General features: G+C 43.7%; 1 protein-coding gene across 1 annotated transcript in view; it reads left to right on the forward strand.

The window, feature by feature from the left end:
• The first annotated feature begins 7,195 nt into the window (after window positions 1-7,195).
• The window catches only part of LOC142302376 (dynein axonemal heavy chain 3-like), a 2,626,214-nt gene continuing 2,609,713 nt past the window's right edge, over window positions 7,196-23,696 (forward strand). The window contains exons 1-3 of the mRNA XM_075343433.1: window positions 7,196-7,443; window positions 20,164-20,182; window positions 20,866-20,957. Of these exons, the coding sequence (XP_075199548.1) occupies window positions 7,196-7,443; window positions 20,164-20,182; window positions 20,866-20,957 (359 nt within the window). The remainder of the gene's footprint in view (window positions 7,444-20,163; window positions 20,183-20,865; window positions 20,958-23,696) is intronic.

A 23,696-nucleotide genomic window follows, 5' to 3' on the forward strand; every position in this document is an offset into this window, starting at 1 on the left:
AGAAGTTGTCAAACTGCTGAGGTTTTGACCTCTACTAAGAGAACCATGACAAATTTTACAGATCACATAATTTGGGCGATCTTTTTCTATGTCAAAAAAGGACCTGGCTAGGCAAGGCTTAGAGGCCATGCGACCTGTTGATCCACCCCGAATAATGCTCAGAGGCAGAGTGGTGGCTGAGGATGCAGTTGTAGACGTGCTACCAGTGCTCCGACTGTGTCCAGGAAGGCGCCAGGTTACTTCGACGTCGGTTGCATCCTCCTCCACCGCCTCTGTTGACCTCCTCGAGTGTCTGACTGTGGGTTGACAGTAGGTGTGATCTAGAACTTAATCATCAATTGTTGTGTTTGCACTCCCCTACCCCTCAGACCGAGTTTCTTCTTGCCCTGACCGAATATTTAAGTTGTCATCCCAATCGGGTATCTGCGTCTCATCTTCATCAGTATGTTCCTCATTGCCTATAACCACAGTTGTTGGAAAGGCAGCATTTTGGTAGCCAACAGTTTGCATATGATGAAAGTCAACCTCCAAGCCATTTCATGCCCTTCTAAAAGCATGTAAAACACAGTGAGGGGACTCCAACCACAGTCTCCCTCGTTGCCACTAACTGGGCCACACACACCCCACTTGACTGGCATCGGTTGAGCCCCCTTTTGAAAAAGAAAAAGATGCTTTGCATGAAGCACTCTCAAAAATACGCGTGCCTTTCCCGTCCCCTGGCTGACCCAGGGGAAGAAAAGTCCTCTGAGAGCCATGACTTGTTCATCTTGGTTCTTTTAGAGACACAGCGAGGGGACTCCAACCACAGTCTCCCTCGTTGCCACTAACTGGGCCACACACACCCCACTTGACTGGCATCGGTTGAGCACCCTTTTGAAAAAGAAAAAGATGCTTTGCATGAAGCACTCTCAAAAATACGCGTGCCTTTCCCGTCCCCTGGCTGACCCAGGGGAAGAAAAGTCCTCTGAGAGCCATGACTTGTTCATCTTGGTTCTTTTAGAGACACAGCGAGGGGACTCCAACCACAGTCTCCCTCGTTGCCACTAACTGGGCCACACACACCCCACTTGACTGGCATCGGTTGACCCCCCCTTTTGACAAAGAAAAAGATGCTTTGCATGAAGCACTCTCAAAAATACGCGTGCCTTTCCCGTCCCCTGGCTGACCCAGGGGAAGAAAAGTCCTCTGAGAGCCATGACTTGTTCATCTTGGTTCTTTTAGAGACACAGCGAGGGGACTCCAACCACAGTCTCCCTCGTTGCCACTAACTGGGCCACACACACCCCACTTGACTGGCATCGGTTGACCCCCCCTTTTGACAAAGAAAAAGATGCTTTGCATGAAGCACTCTCAAAAATACGCGTGCCTTTCCCGTCCCCTGGCTGACCCAGGGGAAGAAAAGTCCTCTGAGAGCCATGACTTGTTCATCTTGGTTCTTTTAGAGACACAGCGAGGGGACTCCAACCACAGTCTCCCTCGTTGCCACTAACTGGGCCACACACACCCCACTTGACTGGCATCGGTTGACCCCCCCTTTTGACAAAGAAAAAGATGCTTTGCATGAAGCACTCTCAAAAATACGCGTGCCTTTCCCGTCCCCTGGCTGACCCAGGGGAAGAAAAGTCCTCTGAGAGCCATGACTTGTTCATCTTGGTTCTTTTAGAGACACAGCGAGGGGACTCCAACCACAGTCTCCCTCGTTGCCACTAACTGGGCCACACACACCCCACTTGACTGGCATCGGTTGAGCCCCCTTTTGAAAAAGAAAAAGATGCTTTGCATGAAGCACTCTCAAAAATACGCGTGCCTTTCCCGTCCCCTGGCTGACCCAGGGGAAGAAAAGTCCTCTGAGAGCCATGACTTGTTCATCTTGGTTCTTTTAGAGACACAGCGAGGGGACTCCAACCACAGTCTCCCTCGTTGCCACTAACTGGGCCACACACACCCCACTTGACTGGCATCGGTTGAGCCCCCTTTTGAAAAAGAAAAAGATGCTTTGCATGAAGCACTCTCAAAAATACGCGTGCCTTTCCCGTCCCCTGGCTGACCCAGGGGAAGAAAAGTCCTCTGAGAGCCATGACTTGTTCATCTTGGTTCTTTTAGAGACACAGCGAGGGGACTCCAACCACAGTCTCCCTCGTTGCCACTAACTGGGCCACACACACCCCACTTGACTGGCATCGGTTGAGCACCCTTTTGAAAAAGAAAAAGATGCTTTGCATGAAGCACTCTCAAAAATACGCGTGCCTTTCCCGTCCCCTGGCTGACCCAGGGGAAGAAAAGTCCTCTGAGAGCCATGACTTGTTCATCTTGGTTCTTTTAGAGACACAGCGAGGGGACTCCAACCACAGTCTCCCTCGTTGCCACTAACTGGGCCACACACACCCCACTTGACTGGCATCGGTTGACCCCCCCTTTTGACAAAGAAAAAGATGCTTTGCATGAAGCACTCTCAAAAATACGCGTGCCTTTCCCGTCCCCTGGCTGACCCAGGGGAAGAAAAGTCCTCTGAGAGCCATGACTTGTTCATCTTGGTTCTTTTAGAGACACAGCGAGGGGACTCCAACCACAGTCTCCCTCGTTGCCACTAACTGGGCCACACACACCCCACTTGACTGGCATCGGTTGACCCCCCCTTTTGACAAAGAAAAAGATGCTTTGCATGAAGCACTCTCAAAAATACGCGTGCCTTTCCCGTCCCCTGGCTGACCCAGGGGAAGAAAAGTCCTCTGAGAGCCATGACTTGTTCATCTTGGTTCTTTTAGAGACACAGCGAGGGGACTCCAACCACAGTCTCCCTCGTTGCCACTAACTGGGCCACACACACCCCACTTGACTGGCATCGGTTGACCCCCCCTTTTGACAAAGAAAAAGATGCTTTGCATGAAGCACTCTCAAAAATACGCGTGCCTTTCCCGTCCCCTGGCTGACCCAGGGGAAGAAAAGTCCTCTGAGAGCCATGACTTGTTCATCTTGGTTCTTTTAGAGACACAGCGAGGGGACTCCAACCACAGTCTCCCTCGTTGCCACTAACTGGGCCACACACACCCCACTTGACTGGCATCGGTTGAGCCCCCTTTTGAAAAAGAAAAAGATGCTTTGCATGAAGCACTCTCAAAAATACGCGTGCCTTTCCCGTCCCCTGGCTGACCCAGGGGAAGAAAAGTCCTCTGAGAGCCATGACTTGTTCATCTTGGTTCTTTTAGAGACACAGCGAGGGGACTCCAACCACAGTCTCCCTCGTTGCCACTAACTGGGCCACACACACCCCACTTGACTGGCATCGGTTGAGCCCCCTTTTGAAAAAGAAAAAGATGCTTTGCATGAAGCACTCTCAAAAATACGCGTGCCTTTCCCGTCCCCTGGCTGACCCAGGGGAAGAAAAGTCCTCTGAGAGCCATGACTTGTTCATCTTGGTTCTTTTAGAGACACAGCGAGGGGACTCCAACCACAGTCTCCCTCGTTGCCACTAACTGGGCCACACACACCCCACTTGACTGGCATCGGTTGAGCCCCCTTTTGAAAAAGAAAAAGATGCTTTGCATGAAGCACTCTCAAAAATACGCGTGCCTTTCCCGTCCCCTGGCTGACCCAGGGGAAGAAAAGTCCTCTGAGAGCCATGACTTGTTCATCTTGGTTCTTTTAGAGACACAGCGAGGGGACTCCAACCACAGTCTCCCTCGTTGCCACTAACTGGGCCACACACACCCCACTTGACTGGCATCGGTTGAGCCCCCCTTTTGACAAAGAAAAAGATGCTTTGCATGAAGCACTCTCAAAAATACGCGTGCCTTTCGCCTCCCCTGGCTGACCCAGGGGAAGAAAAGTCCTCTGAGAGCCAGGTCCACATTGTCAGTGGACAGACACGTGTGCTTATCTGCCAGCAGACCCCCAGCAGCACTGAAGACAGGTTCCGAGAGAACGCTGGCTGCAGGACACGACAAGATCCTCAAGGCGTACGTGGCGAGCTCAGGCAATTTATCCAGATTGGAAGCCTAAAATGAGCAGGGCTCAAGTTGCACAATAATGGAATCGATGTTTCTTTGCATATACTCATATATCTGTGTGTCTCCCTCTTTTTCCTTGTCCAGCTGTTTTGTTTTCACATGAGTATATGTCCTTGTCACTTTCCCATGTGTTTGTGTTATGTTGTGAGTTGTTTGTCACCTTTTGGACACCTTTCAGGGTGTTTTCTAGGTGTTTTACTGTGTTTGTGATTGCCTGCCATTGTTTCCTATGGGCTCGAGTTCGGTTCGTCGAACGTTCGACGAGCCGAACTCGAGCCAGACCCCCCGTTCGGCGAACCGCCTCGAGCCGAACCGGGACCGGTTCGCTCATCTCTACTCAAGACGCAAAAAATGAGCCGTTATACAGCCCTAAGTTTGAGAACACTCTCGGTCTCAGAAAATTGAGACAACAGCGCAATTCTTTTTTTTTTTTTTTTTACAAATTTCTGACTTTTTTTCAACACTTAGATAAAAGTAAAACATTACATGTTTGGTGTTTACCAGCTCGAAGTCACCTTGGGAATCATATTGCCAGATCAGTTTTACCATATAGTGAATGTGGTAAATAAAAACAATTGGAATTTTTTCCCCTTTTCTAGTACATTATACAGTAAAATTAATGATTTAATTCAAAAATACAACTCGTCCTGCAAAAAAACAAGCTCCAATATGGCTATATTGATGGAAAAACAAAAAAGATTATGGCTCTTGTTGGAAGAAGGGGAGGGAAAAATGAAAAATGGAAAATCGCCCATAAGTGAAGGGGTTAAAAGAATACTCTTATCACAAAATATCTATTTTTTTAAATCAGGTTTTTTCTGATACATATATTTTTTATTTTTAAAGTTTGTTACTGTTTTTTTTATATCATGATCTTTAATTAAATACAAAATAAGTAATATATCCAATTTCATAGTTGCCACAGGGACAATTTTAGACTCATATTTTCTGTTCTTTCAGAAAGAGTATACAGCAGTTTCCATATTACTAGAGACATTATTAGAATGACAGGTAGCTAGGAATGAGCGAACCTGAACTGTAAAGTTCAGGGTCCGTTCTGAAGACCTTGTGGTTGGTGCTGAATACCGAACACAGACTTTTGACTGTATGTCCGGTTCCTGTTCGGGTTTTGTCACCCGAATAAAGCTTGATGAAATGTTGCAGAGCAGCCAATTAGCAAGCTTTTAGGCTGTTGGCACTTCTGGAGCCATCGTAGCCATGCCAGATATTAACATGGCTGTAATTGGCCAGGGAAATTACTCTAAACAAAAAAAATAACAAAAACTACAAATGGAAGTTAAATGGTAGTAAGAGCAGGATAGTTATACACACCATGTTTTCCGGTATTTCCCCGAGGATCACTGCTGTCAGACTCTCTTCCAGGTCCGTTAATTAAGGTTCATGAATATTCACTACTTTTTCTGCCCACGCTTTGTGACAATGTCTGTGAGGGCAGGGCAATCAGGATGAGTCAGCATCTAATGGAAGCAACAATTCTATTCAGCTGTGGACTGTTATTTTTAGACTGGGGGACATATCCATGGCTCCACCTATCCTGATAATACAAGCCCTGACCTGTCTGCTTTACCATGGCTGGAAATCAAAAGTGGGGAGGACCGTAAGTCTTTTTTTCCCCCTCTATTTTAATTTCTAGCCACAATAAAGATCACAGGTGAGCCTGCCGCTGTTGCTTTAGCCACGCTAGCTATCAAAATATGGCAGGAGCCGACTTCATTTTTTTTAATTATTTATTTCTTTTTACACTACTATACAGCAAACTGATGGCAACCAACTGCAGGTGCAGACACAGGGTGGTGGGTGTCTATAGCAGTCTGAAACCTATCACAGACACTGGCACAGAGGGTGGGAAGGGAAGCTGTGAATATTCATGAACCTTAAATAGCGAGCTCGGAAGAGAGTCTGACTGCAGTGTGATCCTCTAGGAAACACGGTATGTATAACTATCCTGCTCTTACTACTATTTAACTTCCACTACAGCCCCATTACGCTTACTTTGGCCATGTTACAGCCCTAATCGTCTCATCCCCGTTGACTTGTATGTGTTTCACTGTTTGGGGTTAAGTCTGGTGTCAAGTTTGCTCACCGATCCCAATTTAGTTTTTTCCATGTTGGTTCAGCGTACCCGAATATCCACGGGTTTACTCATCACTACAGGTAACACCTCTACACAGGATTTAGCAAACAAAATATGTGATGTCACAGCTGACTTTGCTCTCCCTCTCTTTACAAAGACTTTTATATGCTCATTAGATGCTTCAATACCAAGGATTAGGTTGGGGTCTATTCATTGTGGTGAATGTACATGTGGATTTACTGAAACTGCAGGCATTTTGTCTTATTCAACTAATCGACAGAAAAATTGGTTCAGGCATGAAAACAGTTGGACTTAACTAATTTTGGGGTGCAGAAAATGATGCTTAAATTTTGAAATTGGCTCTAGTTTTTATGGTACAGAGGTGTGTTGATATTTCTCACAGCATTTGATACAGTGCTAGGCAAGGAATACATCATCAGCCTTGCATCATCAGTTTTGCACCATCTAACTGACTAATAGATTGCTTCATCAATATTGCATCATCTCTGAATGATTAATGAATTGAGTCATCAGTGTTTCATCATCTCTAAATGACCAATGGTAGATGCCAAAGAAAGAACGATGATGTAAGCCTAATTAAACTTGCATCACACAACTCTATAAAAGGCACATGTTCTCCCTCTATCAATCACACAGCATTTTCAGTGGTCGACTGATATCATCATTCAGCTATTCAGTGATGCCTCGGACTTGCATTAATAAAGCAGATAATTTCTGCTATATCTGTGGTGAGGTAACTTTTGAGTCACAAAACTGAAACTTGACTCATATGGTTAACAAAGCCTACAACCTGTATTTTGGTTGCAAAATAGGAGATCAGGACAAGGATCAGGATTAGTGCCTTTGTGGTGACTTAAAGGTGGTTGCCCTCGTGCTTGGTCTCCAGGTTGGTTACACAAAGAACTGTAGTTTCCTACATGAATGGGACCGTCGAGCAAGACAAGAACACTACAAGAAAAGAGACTGGCCCCTCAGAAATGCACTACAGCTGGGGACTAAAAATGTTCTTCATCCAGCATTTGTCGAACCACAGAAAATTCTGTTACCTCCATTGCATATCAAGTTGGGTCTCATGAAGAACTTCATAAAGGCAATGGACAAAAATGGAGACGCATTCAAGTATCTCATTTGTCAATTTCCAAGGTTGAGTGAAGCAAAGATAAAGGAAAGAGTCTTCATTGGTCCTCAGATTTGTGTGCTTCTGCAAGATGAGGAGTTTCACCGTTTACTGCGTGGCAAGGAAATGGCTGCATGGGTAGCATTCCAGTTAGTGGTAACAAATTTACTTGGAAACACCAAGTCAGACAACTATAAAGACTGGTAGAAAATCTTCTTCAGGCGTATCATAATCTTGGCTGAAACATGTCATTAAAGATTCATATTTTGCATTCACATCTAGACTTCTTTGCACCAAACTACGGAGCAGTGAGTGACGAGCACAGTGAACTATTTCACCAGGAAATTGTGGCTATGGAAGTAATATCAGGGAAGATATCAGGGTAATTGGAACCCTTCAACGCTTGCAGATTACTGTTAGACAATCACCAGAGATATAATCCAATGCTTGAATATAAGAGACAAGTAAAAAGGAGCCGAGTATCCAGTGACTAAGGACAAATTTTGTACTGTGCAATAACGTATATTAATAGTTAAAATTAAAATTGTTCAAAGTGCTTAGACATGTGAATTAATTATATAGTAGTTTTATATACACTTGAGTTTCCTCTGAATACATCTAATAAAATTTGTTTGACAATACATGTGCAGTTTTATATTTGTAGAAGTAATAACTACATGTTATAATTATTAATTTACGTAACAGTAAAATGCAAACTCTTCGATTTCGCGGAAACTAAAGCCAAATAACAGTTTTCCTTGTCATACTTGAATTCAGCACATCAAAATCATTACGAAATGGCGAATTTGATTTCTGACCCAGATAACTTTTGAAATTTTGTTGCCAAGTGTTATTAATACAAAGAGTGAAATGGAAAAAGAAACATTGCAAAAATGCTTTAAAAATACATTTAACACTAAAATCTGTTTTTAAAAAAATAGAATAGTCTTTTTTATCACTTTTCTCTAAATGTTTTTCAATCAGTTTTGTTTTTAAGTTTACACATTGTATTAATTGGGACATTCTAATTAGAGAACCTTTATGCTGCTAAATCTAAACTTTATGTATATATGCAGTCTGACAGCTAAATGGCGTTGCCTGCAGGATATGTAGTCATGTAGCCAGTGGTATGCATAACTTTTATTAGAAAACTTTGAAATCATGAAATGCCTTTAAAGTAATCCTTTTCAAATACCACATGACCCATTTCACCCTTGGGTGGATTTTCTGAAGGCATAAGAAAACTACAGAGGACAAGTATTGTTTTGATTTACGGACCTATTCTATATGCACCAGAGCTGATGGCACTAAACATGAAAGTCTGTAGAAAGCCCTAGAAACTTCAGTGCCATACCACTACTGCAGCTACGGAGCTCATATCCTTCATTACACAAAGGTCAGGGAGACATAAAAGGAATATATTGTTTTTAGAAGTATAATGCCTTGTATAGTGCAAATGCTACAGCAAATTGCCAGCGAATATCTATATGCAGTAAATTACTAGTTAAGAGCTATATGGTGAGCGGATCACCCTGCGCTTTTGCATTACATACAGTTAGTGAGTTGTTTTTTGCCAAGATGAAATTCTTCATCTTGAAGTTCTTTTTGTAAGACTTTATAATACTTGGAAATGCCTAGAAGCTTTGTTCAGTTTCCCATTGTGTTTGCATACATATGTAACAGGAACTGAATGGATGGTGTATTTATCCAAAGAGAATCAAGCTTTGTTGGTTTCTGCTCTTCTAATCCCCGTACAATTCAGCTTATATTTGATAATTCTGCTCATCTTCTGCACACTTTTCGATTTTCGTCTATATGGAGCATTACTCTCCGGAGCTTACATGTTCCATCAACAAAGAAACATTCCCTAAATGCCTAATTCTCTCTCTTCTCTTCAAAGTTGAATGAGTCTCATATCCCAAGATCCTTGCATGTCTATTCCCACCAGGTTTTTATCACATGACATATCACTCCGATTCCTCTTTTGAGCCATGCAAAAAGATATTTGTTAAAGCACCAGTATTTTGCCTATATTATTATCTTTGTACATAATATAACATTTATAAATAACCAGCTGTGCATTTTTAATTTGCAAATTCATGGAGAAAAGTTCATTGTGTCTTGCTAGGGAGTTTGATTGACAAACCACAGGCATTTTTCAAATGAACATTATAAATGCAATGTCTTTTAATATACAGTTGAAACCAGAAGTTTACATACACTATCTAAAAAGACACATCTGCAGGTTTTTCTCACTATCTGACATGAAATCAGAATAAACCTTTCCTGTTTTAGATCAAATAGGAATAGTGATGAGCGAGTACGCTTGTTACTACTCGGTACTCGCACGAGTATCACTGTACTCGGGCTACTCGGCGGGTACCGAGTAATCTCGCGATACTCATGCTGTACTCGTGGTCTTCATCTCTGCATGTTGGCGCTCTTTTGAGAGCCAGCCCTCATGCAGGGATTGGCTGGCAGACCACTGCAATGCCACAGCCCTGTTAGTTGTGGAATTGCAGTGATTGGCCGGCCCGCACAGCGTGACCGAGCCTTTATACCGGCGGGCGCGCTGTGCTTTGCACACAGCCATCCAGACAGTCAGTGCAGGGAGATTGTTGCTGCTTCAATGAAAGGTTTGCGGCCCTTTATAGTTAGTTCCGGAGCAGGGCTGCAAACAGTGTGACCAGAAGTCCTTCTCAGGACTATTGTAGCTGTATACAGGCAGGCAGGGTATAACCAGGTCGGAGTACAGGAGCAGAGTCCTTCTCAGGACTATTGTTGCTGTATACAGGCAGGGCAGGCAGGGTATAGCCAGGTTGGAATACAGGCTAGTGACCAGAAGAGTCCTTCTCAGGACTATTGTAGCTGTATACAGGCAGGCAGGCAGGGTATATAGCCATTCCTAGTGGTGACCGTATACCAGCCTTCATCATATCTGGGGCTGGTGTACACAGTCTAAAACAGTCCTGATAGTGTCAGACTTCTCTGTAATTGTCGCTCCTAAAAAGCTGTTAGATTCTTAGTGCGTCCGTTCGTGCATTTAAAAACCGCACGTGTGTGCCTGTCGGTGGCAGCGTACAGGTGCACTTGTGTGCCTTTTGCACAAACTTGGATATAACACACAAGTCTAGTGAATAATACACGTCAGCAGTGTCTGATAGTGTCAAACTTCTCAGTAATTGTCGCTCCTAAAAACCTGTTAGGTTCTTAGTGCGTCCGTGCTTGCATTTAAAAACCGCATGTGTGTGCCTGTCGGTGGCAGCATACAGGTGCACTTGTGTGCGTTTTGCAAAAACTAGGATATAACGCACAAGTCTAGTGAATACATGTCAGCACAGCATTGCAAAATGCGCAAGGGCATTGGCAACGAACAAGGAAGTGGACGTGATGGTGGTGCAGGCAGAGGCCGAGGTCGTGTGCAAGCTCTAATTTCGCCACAACAAAGGGCCACATCTACTCGCTCGCACATCCTGTCCCAAATTCTTGGGGACCGCAGCAGTACATCGCTCTTGAACCAAGACCAGTGTCAACAGGTTGTTAGTTGGACAGCGGATAATGCTTCCAGTCAGATTGGCACCACCACAAACACTCTGTCTTCCACACGGTCAAGTGTCAGTAGCCATGATGATACTGCACCGCACATTTCAGAACCTGATCCTCCTTCCTACCACCAGACCGAGTACATGTCCACGGACATTACTGATCCCACACTTGGACACTCGGAAGAGCTGTTCACTTTTCCATTTGCACATTCTGGCCTCTCACCAGCTCTTGTTGAACGATCGTATGTACAGATGCCCAAATATTTGAGCAGCCACGTTCTCATGAAGTTGGCAACGTGTCTCAACAATGGGTGGACGATGATGAGACACAATTGTCAGGAAGAGGAACAGGGTGCTGAAGAGGAAGACGACGTGGTGGATGATCCAGTAACTGACCCAACCTGGCAGGAGGATATGCAGAGCGAGGACAGCAGTGCACAGGGGGAGGGAGGCATAGCATCCCAACAGGCAGTAAGAAGCAGGTTGGTGGCCCCAGGCAGAAGTCAGGCAACCGTTCCCCGGAACAACAACACGACACAAGGTGCCTGTAAAAATGTTAGGTCTTCCCGAGTCTGGCAGTTTTTAAAGTTGGCTCCAGATGATTCTAAAAAGGCCATTTGCAACACCTGCCATGCCAGCATCAGCAGGGGTACCAAAACTAGCAGCCTGTCCACCACCAGCATGATCAGGCACATGTCAGCCAAGCACCCGACTTTGTGGGATGTACAACAGAGTCGAGGAGCAGTGCTTGCTGATGTCACTGCTACGTCTTCGCTTGTTGTGCATGCGAGCCAATCCCCTGTCCATGCTGCCCGCGAACAAGCCTCCTCCGGCCCTGCACCTGCAGTTGCCCACGCAGAAATAACACCATCATCAAGCACGTCCTTGTCCCACCGCAGCGTTCAGTTATCCATTCAGCAAACCTTTGAACGCAGGCGCAAATACACTGCCAACGCCCCACATGCCACAGTTCTAAATGCTAACATTTCGCAACGGCTTGCGCTGGAAATGTTGCCTTTTAGGCTGGTGGAGACAGAAGCATTCCGCGACCTGATGGCGGCAGCTGTCCCACGTTAATCGGTCCCCAGCCGCCACTATTTCTCCCGGTGTGCCGTCCCCGCATTTCATAACCACGTGTCACAAAACATCACACGTGCCCTAAAAAACACTGTTTCAGCCAAAGTCCACCTAACCACAGACACATGAACAAGTACTTGTGGGCAAGGCCGCTACATCTCGTTGACGGCACACTGGGTTAATATTGTGGAAGCTGGGACCCAGTCTGAGGAACACGTCCTTCTCACACCAAGGATTGCAGGCCCTACCTCAGTCAGTGTTTCACCCACACTCTACAGCTCCGGAATGTCATGCTCCTCAGCCTCCTCCTCCTCCTGCGCATCCTCATCCACTTTACCCTCCACACCAGTCCCAAGCTGGAAGCACTGCAGCACTACCTCGGCGAAGTGGCAACAGGCTGTGCTGAAGCTAATCTGCATAGGTGACAAACCCCACAATGCAGAAGAGGTGTGGACAGCTCTGAAACAGCAGGCAGATCACTTGCTCACACCTCTGAACCTAAAGCCAGGAAAGGTCGTGTGTGACAATGGCCGGAACCTGGTGGCGGCTTTGAGGTGAGGCCAGCTGACACATGTTCCATGCGTGGCCCATGTGCTCAACCTTGTGGTTCAGCGGTTTCTAAAGTCATACCCAGAGCTGTCTGATCTGCTGGTAAAAGTTCGCCGCCTGTCTGCACATTTTCGAAAGTCACCTACTGCTTCAGCCGGCCTTGCCGGCTTTCAGCGCCGTTTGCATCTTCCGGCTCACAGACTGGTGTGTGATGTCCCCACGCGTTGGAATTCAACTCTGCACATGTTGGTCAGGATATGTGAGCAGAAGAGGGCAGTTGTTGAGTACCTGCATCACCTAAGCCATCGGGAAATAGGTCAAACTCCACACATAACACCTGAGGAGTGGAGATGGATGTCCGACCTATGTACCATCCTCCAAAATTTTAAGGACTCCACCAAGATGGTGAGCGGCGATGATGCCATTTTAGCGTCACTCACCATACTGCTTCTCTGCCTTCTAAAACGTTCTCTGCTCAAAAACAAACATGATGCATTGCAGGTGGAGCGCGATGAGTTGGAGCAAGAAACAGTAGTGGGTGTGGGTGATAACACACAGCCCAGCCTCGTCTCATCACAACGTGCAGTGGAGGACTATGACGAGGAGGAGGATGAAGACAGGGAGCAACTCTCCGGCCAAATTGAGGATATGACATGCACACCAGTCATATCCTCGGTTCAGCGTGGCTGGCCAGAGGACAGGGTAGATGAGGAGGAGGAGGAGGACAGCATGTTCAGTCATCGTGTTGGTCAGGATACTGAAGTGATGGCTGTTAAGAGTCTGGCGCACATGGCTGACTTTATGGTAAGCTGCCTGTCTCGTGACCCTCGCGTTAAGAACATCTTGGCCAACAATCATTACTGGTTGGTAACACTGTTAGACCCACGCTACAAGGAGAACTTTGTCTCTTATTCCCGAGGCGGAGAGGTCAGCCAAAATGCAGCAGTTCCAGAAGGCCATAGTCACGGAAGTAGGCAAAGCATTCCCCTCACAAAACGCTAGCGGCATAGGTCAGGAATCAGTGGACAACCAAGGCGTACAGCCGAGAGGGGCACAAGTCCAATCCGCCAGAGGTAGGGGAACAGTCTTTAAGATGTGGGACAGTTTTCTCAGCCCCTCACGTACCACAGCCCCTGAGGTGCGGGGTAGTGCCACAAGAAATGCTAAGTTTGCCCAGATGCTCAAGGAGTACCTTGCAGATCAAACAACTGTACTCCGACATTCCTCTGTGCCTTACAATTATTGAGTATCCAAGCTGGACACATGGCATCAATTGGCTCTCTACGCCTTGGAAGTCCTGGCCTGCCCTGCCGCTAGCGTTTTGTCAGAGCGTGTTTTTAGTGCCGCAGGTGGAATCATTACAGATAAACGCACCCGCCTGTCAACTGAAAATGCTGACAGGCTGACTCTGATCAAGATGAATAAGGGTTGGATTGGGCCAGACTTCATCACACCACCAGCAAATGAGAGCGGAATTTAAATTTTGTAACGGGAATTTGCCATGTACCTCCACTCACCCACGGGTACACACTTCTGGACTTTGGCTAATCGCCGGACTGCTTCTCCTTCTCCTCATGCGCCACCATGATGACCGTTACAATAGTTAGGCCGTTGTTTCAGGTATACCCCCAGTGGTAAATTTTTTCACCCATTCTTTCAGAATGGGCATTATAACGACAGGAGACCCGCTCCTTTGCAATGGGAACAATGTTTTGAGGCCCTCATGCATGTCTCTATCCATGGACAATGTGGAGCCTCCCAATTTTTGGCTGCCCTGCCAAAGGGCTATACTACAATAGACCCACTTCCTTACAATGGGCACTTCAGGTTTACAGGCCCTCATGCACGTCTCTATCCAGGGACAATGTGGAGCTTCCCAATTTTTGGCTGCCCTGCCAAAGGGCTATACTACAATAGACCCATTTCCTTACAATGGGCACTTAAGGTTTACAGGCCCTCATGCACTTCTCTATCCAGGGACAATGTGGAGCTTCCCAATTTTTGGCTGCCCTGCCAAAGGGCTATACTACAATAGACCCATTTCCTTACAATGGGCACTTCAGGTTTACAGGCCCTCATGCACGTCTCTATCCAGGGACAATGTGGAGCCTCCCAATTTTTGGCTGCCCTGCCAAAGGGCTATACTACAACAGACCCACTTCCTTACAATGGGCACTTCAGGTTTACAGGCCCTCATGCACGTCTCTATCCAGGGACAATGTGGAGCTTCCCAATTTTTGGCTGCCCTGCCAAAGGGCTATACTACAATAGACCCATTTTCTTACAATGGGCACTTAAGGTTTACAGGCCCTCATGCACTTCTCTATCCAGGGACAATGTGGAGCTTCCCAATTTTTGGCTGCCCTGCCAAAGGGCTATACTACAATAGACCCACTTCCTTACAATGGGCACTTCAGGTTTACAGGCCCTCATGCACGTCTCTATCCAGGGACAATGTGGAGCCTCCCAATTTTTGGCTGCCCTGCCAAAGGGCTATACTACAATAGACCCACTTCCTTACAATGGGCACTTCAGGTTTACAGGCCCTCATGCACGTCTCTATCCAGGGACAATGTGGAGCCTCACAATTTTTGGCTGCCCTGCCAAAGGGCTATACTACAATAAACCCACTTCCTTACAATGGGCACTTCAGGTTTACAGGCCCTCATGCACGTCTCTATCCAGGGACAATGTGGAGCCTCCCAATTTTTGGCTGCCCTGCCAAAGGGCTATACTACAATAGACCCACTTCCTTACAATGGGCACTTCAGGTTTACAGGCCCTCATGCACGTCTCTATCCAGGGACAATGTGGAGCCTCCCAATTTTTGGCTGCCCTGCTAAAGGGCTATACTACAATAGACCCACTTCCTTACAATGGGCACTTCAGGTTTACAGGCCCTCATGCACGTCTCTATCCAGGGACAATGTGGAGCCTCCCAATTTTTGGCTGTCCTGCCAAAGGGCTATACTACAATAGACCCACTTCCTTACAATGGGCACTTCAGGTTTACAGGCCCTCATGCACGTCTCTATCCAGGGACAATGTGGAGCCTCCCAATTTTTGGCTGTCCTGCCAAAGGGCTATACTACAATAGACCCACTTCCTTACAATGGGCACTTCAGGTATACAGGCCCTCATGCACGGCTGTATGCAGGGGCATTGGTGAACCTCACAATTTTGGACTGCCCTGGAAAAGGAAAATACTACATAGACTCACTTCCTCAAAATGGGCACATTAGACTCAAGAGGCCTTCATGTATGTCTCTTCTCAGGGACATCGGAGTGCCACACAATGTTTTCACGTAAAATCTTTCATTTAATTTCAAAAAGTAACATACACCAGCTCTATCTCACTATTGGGTATGTGCCCTTAACATTTCCGCCATGAAAATTCATTTTGGTGTCATTTTGGAAGGTTTTCTGGTGAGTCCGTGAAAATGGCGTAAAACTCGGACAAAATTGTTCACAGCTGTGACTTTTGAGTGATAAATGCTTCAAGGGGTCTTCCTCATGCTGTTGCCATGTCATTTGAGCACTCTTCTGAGACTTTTGTGACATTTTTAGGGTTTCTACATGCTGCCGGGGGGTTATTTCATAAAAATACTCTGGTCTCCCATAGGATAACATTGGGCTCGGTGCTCGGGCCGAGTACACGAGTATCTTGGGATGCTCGACCCGAGCTTTTTGGTACTCGCTCATCACTTATTAGGAACCAAAAATATTTATATTTGCCAAATGCCAGTATAATGAGAGAGAGAATGTTTTAAGGCATTTTTTTATTAGTTTCTGAAAAGTCAAAAGTTTTTATATATTCATTAGTATTTGCTACCATTGCCCTTGGGTCAAATATTTTTGATCACAATAGTTGGTAGGCATTTGGGCCCATTCCACCTGATAACTGGTGTAACTAAGCCATGTATGTAGGATGCCTTGCTCGCACTTGTCTTTTCAGCTTTGCCCCTGTTAAATATGATTGAGATAGGGGGTTTTGTAATGGCCACTCCAAAACATTGACTTTATTATCCTAAAGCCACTTTGTAACCAGTTTGACAGTTCGCTTCAGGTCATTGTATATTTGGAAGACCCGTTTCTGCCCAAGCTTTAACTTCCCCTGCTGATGTCTTGAGTTGTTGCTTCAGTATGGCCACAATCTATCCTCATGATGCCATCTATTTTGTGAACTACATCAGTCCCTCCTGCAGCAAAATAACCCCACAACATAATGCTACCACCTCCCGTGTTTCACATGTGAGATAGTGTTCTTAGGCTTTAAAGCTTCTCCTTGTTTCCTCCAATAAGAACGATTTTTATTATGTATGGCTACACAGGTCAATTTTAGTTTCGGCAGACAACAGGACATGCCTCCAAAATTAAGGTGTTTGTTCTTGTGTACATTTTCAAACATTAATCTGGCTTTTTTTATCTTTCTTTTGGAGTGATGGCTTCTTCCTTGATGAGTGGCCAATCAAGCTATACAGTACTCGTTTCACTGTGGATAATGACACAATCTTACCAGATTCCGCCAGCTTTTTCACAAGATCTTTTGGTTTTGTTCTTGGTTTGATATGCACATGTCTGACCAAAGCACATTCATCTCTGGTATACAGAACCCGTCTCGTTCCTGAGTGGTATGATGGCTGGACATTCCCATCTTGTTTGTATTTGCATATAACTGTTTGTACATATGAAGCAGCCACCTACAAGTACCTGGAAATTGCATTCAAGGATGAACCAGACTTGTGCCAGTCCACAATTCTCTTTGTGAGATCTTTGCTTACTTTTTTTCACTTTCCTCTGTTGTTACACAAAGAAACAGAGAGTTTCAGGTGTGCATTAAAATACATCCACAGGTGTGTCTCTAGTTAACTCAGTTGTTGCCAATAAACCTATAAGAAGCTTCCAAAGATATGACATCATTATAGGCTGTCCCATATTGTGTAAAGGTATAGTACTCTTAGTGTATGTAAACTTTTGACTATGCAGAAAGTAATAAAAATGCCTGAAAACATTTTATCTCCCTCATTATTCTGGCATTTGGCAAATATAAATAATTTTGGTAATCCTAATTGACCTAAAACTGGAAAGGTTTATTCTGATTTCATGTCAAATAGTGAGAAAAACATGCATGTGTGTAGTTTTAGATAGTGTATGTAGACTTCTGGTGTCAACTGTATATTGTTTAGATTGTGGACCATATTATATATTTTGTTTTGGGGCAAAATTCGCAACCCCATCTAGATTTGTAAGAACAATCTATATTGCCAATCTGTCGAAACCCCCATTCAGTTTCCACCATTGATTAATTTTTCTTTAAGTTAAGTAGCGCATGCTAGGGAGGTCTGATTACTAATCAGGTCTGATAACTTGTAGAGAGTAGGTGGCAGAAATTTTAAAGAAGACTTGTCACTAGGTCAAAAGTAGCCAGTTTTCCTGTTATTTTATTTTAAAGGTAACCTTTAATGTAAAAAAAAGCTGATAACTTACAGATATGGGGTTAATCTACAGGATAATAGCATTCTGAAGCTGCTTGATGAATGCACTGAGAGCCTCGCTGCCGGGAGGAAAAGAACTTTATTCCTTCTGGGGGAGCCTTGAGCTTTCAGTCATAGGGGTGGCGCAGGTGTGGTTTCAGTCACAACTCTGTATATCGTGAAAGGCGACTGTATCCTCTCCATTGGCCCTGACTGACAGGTGGCTCTAAAGAATGGTATTAACATGGAGATTATTTGTAGGTTAATAGCATTTTTTAATTGACGGGTTCCCTTTAAAGTCTTGACCAAGCATTTGTTGCACACATTGCTATAATGTAGAGCAGCCTAAACACACCCCTTGAGAATCCTGTGACGTCCAAAACTACTATTGAATAAAAATACAGAGTTGTTTGGAACAATATGATGGATCTAAAATAAAAAAAGAAAGAAAAAAACCCTGAATATTTTCAGAAGAGGAGTGGAAATAAAATAAGAGCCAAAAACTCGCCAATTTTGAAATACTGACAGATCCTTTTTAAAGCTCACGTGCACATTAGATAGCTGTCAACTGAACAATTATTCAGCCAACAGCTACGAAGACCGGTTACACTATCCACAGGATCAAAGAATATATTCTTCATGAAAGAGCTGCTGCCAAATTTCTCTGCCAGAGGGTTATCTCCCAGAGAAATGCAGATCTGGATACATCTCTCCACTGACACCATCTGTCAGAGGAAAGCTACTATACACATTACATAGGTGACCAATCCCGCTGATATTGGCAGATTCAGGTGTATTTTAATGTTTATAGGTCAGATATTCACTTATTAGGCAGATACCTATAGGTGAAAAAACAAAGGCAATTATTTGCTCTCTGAAGGGAAGCTAGTATGCAAGTTATGCAATGGCATGTAAAATGGGAATGATTGACCACTGTACAACTAAGGAGCTTGGAAGTTAAAGTGTCTCAGAAACCTAAGTTAACTTTTTTATTGTAGCAACTGGTTACATTTTTGAACTTTTGAATGTCTTTATTAGGCATTTTACTCCATAGTTTGTTTTGCGCAATAGTACATTGTGTTATGCAAACAACTACACTGACAGTTGTAGCTACAATTCATACATGTTGACTTCTTTGTATGTTCTTTGCATTGAAATGTTTGACAACTTTTATGACTTGTTTTGGTAAAGGCTTCTGCAAAAGAAACAGCGATCTGTAAATGATTACCCAAAGAGTACACACATTTTTCATGAAATGTGTTGGAGCAGGTTTTTCGGAAAATACGATGAAAAGTCATGTTTGACTTTAGTTGATTTTGTATGTGTTGGTTTTCCAAGTAAAAATAAGTTATAAAATAAGATGTTTTATATCTAAAATCAATAAGGAAAGAGTAAACTCATTCTAATTTTAGTGTATATGATAAAATGTACAACTACAGAATAAGAAAGATGAGCAGATCCATACTTGGAAAATCAAATTCTAATCAAATTAGAAATCCACTGAAATCCACAATTCTACACAAATGCCCGGCTCTATAACACATGTGCTGCCCACTCTGGGAGTGGGCTAATGATGTCAGGTGCAGGCTACCCAATAATGCTGTGCAGAATCCGGTTTACTTAAGGGGGCTTTACATGTTGCGACATCGTTTCCGAAATATCGTCGGGGTCACGTCGTTAGTGACACACATTCGGCGCCAGTAGCGACATCGTAATGTGTAAATCCTAGGTGCGACGATAAACGATCGCAAAAGCGTCAAAAATCGGTGATCTGTGTAGCGTCTTTCATTTTCATAATGTCGGGTCAACCGCACGATGTTGTTTGTTGTTCCTGCAGCTCCACACATCGCTGTGTGTAAACCCACAGGAGCGACAAACATCTCCTTACCTGCGTCCCGATGGCAATGCGGAAGGGAGAAGGTGGGCGGGATGTTATGTTCCGCTCATCTCCGCCCCTCCGCTTCTATTGGCCGGCCGATTAGTGACGTCGCGGTGACGTCGCTGTGACACCGAACGCACCTCCCCCTTGAAGGAGGGATATTCCTACCAGTGGGAGCTGTCAGCAGTGGCCGGTGGATCTGCACCTTTTTGTACTATACATATAGTCCTATATACAAACAGGGCTTAGTGCCTTTAATAGGACGTAATCCGATTACTGATCCACCTTCCACTCACAGCTGGGACATTATGCACAATGTGGATTAGTGACTGAACAGTTTGTTTATATCTAACAAGTGATTTAACATCATCTAACCCTCTTTTTTGTTTGTCTACTTAGTGATATAATGGGCATTAAGGTATTTGCTATGTGTAGCATAATAAAATTAACTAAATAGCCCAATTTATATATAACTAAAGAGGAGGTGGTGTTGCAGATTTTTGCACAGTACTTGTCACTTTAACCCATTGCGGTATTCATGTGTGTTATGTGTGTTATTGTTTGCTGCTATTTCGTGTTTTTTTGCTGTAAACATCCGTTTCATTGTGTGTTGAGTTTTTAATATATTTAATAAAGATTATTTATTACTTGGGACATTTGTGCTCCTTTTTGAAAAAATGCCATAAACAGATATTTTTTCAGAATATTGTTATTGTTATGAAATGGGAGTGTCCTCCTACAAAGAGACCGTTTTTGTGCTAATTTATTTAAAGTCCGTCTGAATCCGCCAAACAGAACTTCCATGTGATTCGCTCAACTCTAATTGAGAATTTTAAATACAAATGATTAGTCTTGAGCAAGAAAGAAGTGGATTTTGCTGATGTTATATTACAAAGTGGCTTATTTTCATTTGTTCTATTGGTTTATGTAAAAAGTAAAATAACAGTTATTCTTTAAGCTTATCCTTCTGATATTTTAGTTTCAAACAGTTTATAACAAAATGCTAATGTCAAATTGGAATATTTTCCTCAAGATATGTCTGTTAACTCAAATAATTGCTTCACAATGTATTTTCATTTGACGTTTTTTAAATTATTACAGGTCGCGAACAATCAGAAGACAAAAATATTACAGCATGGTGCTTTCACTCAAGCTGTTCCATTTAAGGAGGAAAAGTTCCACCGGCACGTAAGGTTGGTAGAAAGATTATCATTTACCTGATTTCAGTCATTTCAATGCTCATAATGGAAACTTTTGACTTGAAGTTCCAAAACATGCACCTGATATATAAAATAAACAAATAAACATAAAAATTTGCAACATACTTGGATAGGAATTATAACTTTAATTACCTTAGCAGATATGATGGATTTTTTTTAGTCTTGTTAGACTGCTAGTAAAATATGACTGGGGATCAAAACTCTAGATACCCCATGATCAGCAGAAGAAAGTGCTGTTGAGTATACCTTCAATGTGTACCCAGGCACAGCAGCTCAACTGTCACAATTCCTCTGTGCTGAACATCTTTCCTTTGGAAATGCTCTGCTGCGCTTTCTTGAGTTACTGAGCTAGCACTCTGATTGACAGCGCTGGATTCCATGTTGGTGTTGATTACTCAGGTGTTCCACCTTCCCTGCTCAGGGTTCTTTACTGAGCCTGCTTGCCCAGAAGCTTGCCAGTTTTATTCTCTTGTTTTGCAGCTGTGCTGTTGGCTTGTGTCTCTGCTAGTGTTCCAATCTTTGTTTTCTAACCCTGGACTGTTATTTGACTCCTTTCTGCCTGATCCCTGTCCCTAGCCTGCCTTTTGACCTCGGACCGTTACCTGACCAGTGACCACGTCTCTGCTTGCTCCCTGAACGTATTACATGCTCTCCTGGATTTATGACCCTAAGATATTGACTTGACTACGCCACTATTTACTCCTTAAGCTCATAAGTGTCCTCCCGTTACAAGACCCCGACTTGCCTGACTACTCTTCCATCCGTACTTCCTGTAAGTAGTGGCTAGCATCACATCCTCTTTATGTGTGGTTCTGCCTGCAGTTCAACCACTCAACTATAAATTCTATTGAGCCAAAGTATGAGGAACAGCTGTGTTTGAGTAAATATTAGAGCACCTTGGGCCCATTGTTATGCTGATCGAGACAGTCTTGACCATATATTTATTGCCTCCTCTAATGACAATCTATTATTGAGCTTAATAAGTTAAAGCAGCTGATTGTTTAAGGATATTAAGAGAAAATATCTCGCATGGATAAGCCCAGATAAAAATGATGCACATTAAACAGAGATGAATCTAGGTTCTCTTTGCAGCCCCAGAACAAAAATCAAGTACAGAGCTTATGTCTACAGACAGCTTAATCAGTTTGAATAGTCATTAATGAGACCACTTATATGCAATTATTATTATTATTTATTATTATAGCGCCATTTATTCCATGACGCTTAACAACTGAAAAGGGTATACATAAAATCAAGTACAATAATCAGGGAGAGGACCCTGCCCACGAGGACTCACAGTCTACATGGGATGGGTGAGGATACAGTAGATGAGGGTAGAGCTGGTTGCACAGTGGTGTACTGGTCTGAAGGTTATTGTAGGTAGAGGTGGGTCTTCAGGTTTCTTTTGAAGCTTTCCATGGTAACTGAGAGTCTGATATGCTGGGGTAGAGTGTTCCAGAGTATGGGGGAGGCATGGGAGAAATCTTGTATGTGATTTTGGGAAGAGGAGATAAGAGAAGAGTAGAGAAGGAAATCTTGTGAGGATCTGAGGTTGCATACGGGTAGGTACCGAGAGACTAGGTCACAGATGTATGAAGGAGACAGGTTGCGGATAGCTTTGTATGTCATAGTTAGTGTTTTCAGCAGGAGTCTTTGTGCAATGGGAAGCCAGTGAAGGGATTGACAGAGTGGTGAGGCTGGGGAATAGCGAGGGGAGAGGTAGATTAGTCGGGCCACAGAGTTTAGGATAGAATTTGGATACTTTCAAACATGTGTCATTTAGCTATACTTCTTAATACTCTAAAAAATGGAGAAAGTTGTAGTCGTTCATAAAAGCATGTATCACACCTTAAAATAAGATCAAGATTTTAGCACTTGCGGGTGGTGTTTTTGTGAATTGTGGGTATGTGTATTGTAATTATAATGTGTGTAGTGGGAAAAATAGGAGTGCAAGCACCCACAGAATAGCTTAGAATGAACTGCCAAATAGCCCTCAGCAAAAGTTCTAACACCATTACCACCATGTCCAGGTATGAGAGATATCTACTGGCATTAATAATTTTGCTCCACGTTATTGAGGTTGAAGGATTTGATCAACCACCAAAGAAGTGCAAAAGAAGAATGTGGGTGAAAAGTTAGCTACAAGAGCAGGAACATTTTCGCACCAGTCTCTATTGAAATAAATCAGAAGTCGAAATCCAAATTTTTGCAAATATCTCCATATGTTTGAGTCTTTATTTGTGAAGTTGCTGGAGATGGTCACACCATTAATAATAAAAACAGCACGCCTTTTTACACACAAAAAATAATCCACTCCTCTAGTCGATGTGTTGACGAGGTAGTAGCGACTTATTACACTTTTATACCGATAATCGATAATTTTTAAGCAAGTTGAAAGATCTGGTTTTGCGAGAATCGAATAATATTATGATCACTTGCAGCTATTGCACACTGCGAATATTGATTTGTTTCTAATGATATTGTGATTTTCCTCGCGATTTTTACTCCGTCTAATAAGGACTTGCAACCCAAGCAATGGAGTACTGTGATGCATGAATGGAGCATTTTCCTGCTGAAAAATCATGGTTTTCTTGAAATATATAGACATTTTCCTGTACCTCTACTTGCAGAAAACATCTTCTAAAACTGGCAGAAAGTTTGGGATTTGATTTTGATTCCACCTTCATCCTTTAAAAGTCTAACTAGTTTATC

The sequence above is a fragment of the Anomaloglossus baeobatrachus genome, chromosome 4 (genome assembly GCF_048569485.1).
Source record: "Anomaloglossus baeobatrachus isolate aAnoBae1 chromosome 4, aAnoBae1.hap1, whole genome shotgun sequence".
Taxonomy (NCBI): Eukaryota; Metazoa; Chordata; class Amphibia; order Anura; family Aromobatidae; genus Anomaloglossus; species Anomaloglossus baeobatrachus.